The sequence below is a fragment of the Pieris napi genome, chromosome Z, assembly GCF_905475465.1.
Source record: "Pieris napi chromosome Z, ilPieNapi1.2, whole genome shotgun sequence".
Classification (NCBI taxonomy): Eukaryota; Metazoa; Arthropoda; class Insecta; order Lepidoptera; family Pieridae; genus Pieris; species Pieris napi.
This window is the reverse complement of record NC_062259.1, coordinates 61,652-66,476: the sequence shown is the minus strand read 5'-3', so window position 1 is coordinate 66,476 and position 4,825 is coordinate 61,652. Positions and strand designations below refer to the sequence as shown.

At 44.6% G+C, this 4,825-nt stretch overlaps 1 protein-coding gene across 1 annotated transcript; it reads right to left on the bottom strand.

Annotated features, from left to right (window-relative positions):
- Nucleotides 1–1,621: 1,621 nt before the first annotated feature.
- Nucleotides 1,622–2,902, bottom strand: LOC125062614. Its single transcript, XM_047668654.1, has one exon. The coding sequence runs from the start codon at nucleotides 2,799–2,801 to the stop codon at nucleotides 1,626–1,628; it is 1,176 nt and encodes a 391-aa protein (XP_047524610.1). The 5' UTR covers nucleotides 2,802–2,902; the 3' UTR covers nucleotides 1,622–1,625.
- Nucleotides 2,903–4,825: the final 1,923 nt, after the last annotated feature.

Here is a 4,825-nt window from a genome sequence, read left to right as displayed (position 1 = left end):
TTGGACGGTAGGATTTGGCGGCCGCGTAATCCTCCTTTCCTGGCTTCCTCAGTACCACTATTGTGCATTCCTTCCATAGATCAGGGAAGCATCCCACTTCGAGGCATTTATTGAAGATGGCCAAGGGAACCTCCGGGTTCGCCGTGATAGCTGCGCAGCAGATATCCGCAGTGAGTCCGTCGGCCCCCGGGGCCTTCCTCGGGTTGAAGCTTCTAGCAGTGCTGATGAGCTCCGCCATTGTGATTGGCACTTCATCAGCGCTACTTCCCTGCAAGCTGCTGGTCATTTCCTCTACCGTTTTCCTCATTTTTCGATGGATGTCATCATCCATCTTGCAATTATCAGGCGGGAAGAATTTCCGTGCCAGCAGCTGCACCGATTCTTCGGAGTTCAACGAAATGCCCTTCTCTATTAGCGTGGTGTCTTCCCTGATCCCTTCCGCCTTTCTTATTATTTTATATATCCTGTCCCATAAGCTTTCCCCTTCTTGCTTCGTACAGAGTTTTTTCCACCCTTCCTTTTGAGCCCTTTCGATCTTTTCTTCATAGGTCTTTTTTGCCTCCAGGTAGGCGTTTACTACGCACTCTCTCCTCCTGGGAGCTGCGTATGAGATCCTTTTCTTTTTTCTTGTCATATCCTTTTTTAGGGCCTCTATTTCCTTGTTCCACCAGGGTGGATCGAAGCTTTTCTTCCTTTGTTTTACTTTGGGGATATGTTTCTCAGCGGCTTTTATTATTAATTTCGTGTAATCCTTTACTATGTTATTGACCCCGGCCTTTGTGTCCTGTCCTTTTATTGTTTCTATGTCCAGTCCTAGATGTGTCAATTCCATGTTTATCTTGTCTCTAAATTCCTCCCAGTCTGCGTTTTTCGTATTGAATTTGCGGGTTGTCTTCGGTAGGTTGTGCGTTTGGGGTTTTTGAAGGGCTGTAGTCATAAAAATTGTGTTGTGGTCAGAGCTAGTGATGGAAGTATCAACCCACCATCTCGTTACCTTACTGAGGAGGGCCGTTGTGCATACTGTGATGTCCACTGCACTCGTGTATCTACGGCCCCCTCTTACGGTGTCGAAGGTGGGTGTGTTGCCACAATTTAGGATGCTCAGCCCTTCTTCGTCAAGGAACCCTCGTAATTCCTTTCCTCGTGTGTCTTCGTTTCGGCTCCCCCACCATTCACTCCATGCGTTCACGTCCCCTCCAATTAGTACCATCTTGGTTTTAAGTTTTTTCGTGACGCTTCCTAGTTGTTCGAGGTATGGTTCGATGGGTTCATCGCCTTCGAAGTACACTGATATTACCCCTATTTCCCACTGGTCCGTTCTCAGGACGGCAGCCACTATGTTTTCCGTGATAAGTGACTTGTCTTGAAAGACTTCAATGTGTTCGTCGAAAACAAGTATCGCCGCCTTCACCGGTTTCTCTCCAGTGGGTACGCACTGCACTACTCTGTACATAGGGCTTTCTGCCATCTGTTTACTGGCCCCTATGTACGGTTCCTGGAGTAGTGCTATTTTCACGTTTCTACCGCCCGCTTCTTTTATAAACTCCTGGATCGCGATTCTCTTTTTTCTAAGGTTCGCTTGTGCCAGGAGAAAGCCGGTAATATTGTTGGTGCCCTCGGCTTTTTTAACAATACGCGTAGCTTAGCCTCGCCGCCTTGTCCCACCCCTGCCGGGTTGGACAGCTCTGGCTGAAGGCTCCGTGCTCCGCGTTTCTTCCCTTAGTGTCTTTGCAGTTTATGCAGCTGGGAGGCTTTCCATCCTTGTGGATCTGGCAATCCGCCCTCATATGGGCTCCTCCACAGTGGCTGCACACCTCGGTCTCCTTTTTACAATGTCTTCGGGTATGTCCGTACCCCAGACACATAGTACATTGGACCAGAGGGGATTGGTCCTCTACCCAAACCCTCTGCAGGTCCACGTGTATCCTGCCAGCCAATGTTAGAGCTTGCCAGAGTTTAGGCGTGACCTGTAGGACCACGTGGCTCTCCAGAGGGTTCCTTGCCTTCCTCCTGTACTTTTCTTTTATATCTAGGTCCCGTTCCTCCAGGTGTGCAGTCACATTTCTGTTTTGGTTTTTGATGGCCCGGGTAATGTCTTCTGTCGTGTTGCAGGACAGGAGATTTTTAATTTTGATTAATGGGTTTTTATTTAAGGTGTCCTTCACCATCATTTCTTCCCCTAATTTTTCTTTGATTTTATTCCTTTCCTCCTCCGTCCTGCATCCCACTACGACCTTTCCGTCCCTGGCTCTTCTTATTTTTGCTACCTGCCAGCCTTCTTCCTTAGCATTTAACAGATGCCGGATGTTCTGCATCGTGTCCTCTGCCGTGTCTGTCGCACTCTTAGGCGCCACAACGACAGAGTGCAGCGTTGGTTTCTGTCCTCCCGGGCCTTCTTTTCGGTTTTGGCCCTGACCGAGATTTTCCTTCGTCGCTTCTGCATACGACCTCATTTTCCCTTCCCAGATGTTATGCCTTTCTATTTCTCTCTTTTCTTTTTCCTCCAACTCTTTCCTAATCGCGGTCAGGATGCTTTCATTTTTCTGTTTTGCCAGATCCTCTATATTTTTTCTAAATTTTTCCAATTTCTTGTTCTCCAATTCCATTCTTTCTATTTGTTTGTGTAGCTTTTCGTTTAAATCTATTTTTGGGTCATTTTCCTGTTTCGCTGTTTGTTGTTGTGGGTTCTTCTGTATCTCCTCTTCGGCCTCTTTGACTATCTGGTACAGCCGCTTTACAGCTGACTGTACCCCTGTTTTAATGTCCGTTTTTATGTTCCTGGACTCCGCCAGGTGCGCCATTGCCTTTAGATAACAGTTTTTGGCTTCTTTTTCCCTGGCCTGAGCGGGAGCAGGAGACTTACCTCCTCCACCCGCTCCAGTCAGGGAAGCCTCTTTTGCCATCTTTGGGGCCTGGCTGGAGGCCTCCTCCCACTTATCGATGCTGCGCCTGATGGCAGGCGCCGATGTCTGACTTTTAGGTGGAGTATGTAGACCCAGCATTTTGCCTATTAGGAATAGTCAATAGTAAAACTTAAAGATCGTTCAATTTGAGTACTTAGTCTAAGGTCTACCCCCAATAGGGTGGTAGCCGTGTCAATAGTATATTATTTAAATACAATAATTTAAATATCCAATAAAGCTTATTTTAGGGTCTACTCCCAATAGGGTAGAAGCCGTGTCAATATAATATTATTATTATACAATTTTTAAAATATACAGTAAAACTTATTCTAGGGTCTACTCCCAATAGGGTAGTAGCCGTGTCAGTAAATATTATTTATATACAATTTAAATACACAGTAAAACTTATTTTAGGGTCTACTCCCAATAGGGTAGTAACCGTCAATTAAAACTTAGCCTACTTTCTTGTCTAACTTAAAACTAGTGTCTTTTCCCAAAAGGGAAAAGGCAGTCAATAAAGCTGTATGTTTCAGGTCCTCGGGAAGGGCTGGTATAATTTAGAAATAAATAAATACGCGCGTTGGACCGTCCGCCCTAGTCGACAATGTGTGTGTGTGTGTATAAGTGTGGTGGTTGTCAGGTGACTCCCCTCTTTGAGTGGAGTCAAATGAGCCGTCACACTTAGTGTTTATGGTGTTTTGTGTGTGTGTGTGTGTGTAAGTCACTTGTGTGTGTGTGTAGTTAGGTGCGGTAGCTATAAAAAGACTCCCCTCTTTGAGTGGAGTCGTTTGAGCCGTCGCACCTGTATGTTGTTATTTTGATGGGTGGTCAGGCGGACGTGTCCGTGGGTTAGGTGCGTTTTTTATATATTTATATTCCCCTAATTTGTCCAAACTTGCTAAGTATACGTATACTACGTATACAAGTCCGCTGCCAAAATTGCCGAAAAACGCACCGTTTTCGAGTTATTAACTGCCAAAAGATTTTAATATTTCAAAAGTTTTAGAAATTTTTAATAAATTTAATAAATTTTGAAAATATGGAGTTTAAAAATTTTGAATTTCGATCCTGGTAGGGGCGGGCCAGGCGGACAAATCCAATATATTAATAATATTAATATATTGATCTGCCCTTAAAAACGCGAAAGAACCAACCGTTCCCGAGATATTTGTGTTTTCTTCCTGATTTCTTCCCGTCGCTGCAGCTCCGCTCGGGTTGGTCCGATCTTCTGGTTCGAACCGTCGTTAAGTTCAGCTCGCAGAGGGCTATCCAACGACGTATCGCACTTTTCCGGAAAGTTCGGATTTCGCCGACCACGTGCCACGTGGTTTTTGGGTTTTTATGTCGTAACTTTTTTATTTTTGATGGGAAAAATCCTTGCGACCCTTCAGCAGACGCGTCTTCGTGAGTTCTATCGAATGACGTTATTTAATTTGGGGGTCACCGCTTTACTTTTTAAGTTTTTGAGCTTTAAGTTGTTTTTTATTAGGTTATTTTTGGTTTTTTAGTTATATAAATTTTTCCACAAGGCATATAGTTTAGACAGATATGTCAATCGACTCGTCTTTTTGAGCCGCGTCTTTTGATGTATAGCACTTGTGGGGGACGGCTCTAATTCTCCGACCAGTGGTCACGCCCCTTTTTTATTTTATTTAATTTTCTCAAAAACCTTTAGGTGTAAAAATCCAAGATTGGTGTCAAAAGATGCGGCTTAGCAAGGCGCATCCAGCGATGCGAAGAACGGCACAGGTCACCGATCAAATCTGCGCGTCGCATTCACTTTTGTCACTGTTTTTCACTTTTTTGTTGTTTTTCGAACTTTTTAGTCACTTATCTTCACTTTTTGTTAGACAATATTCATATATTTAGATTCGCCGTCGCGAGACGCACAAAATGATGTATCGCACTGTTTATTTCGCGAC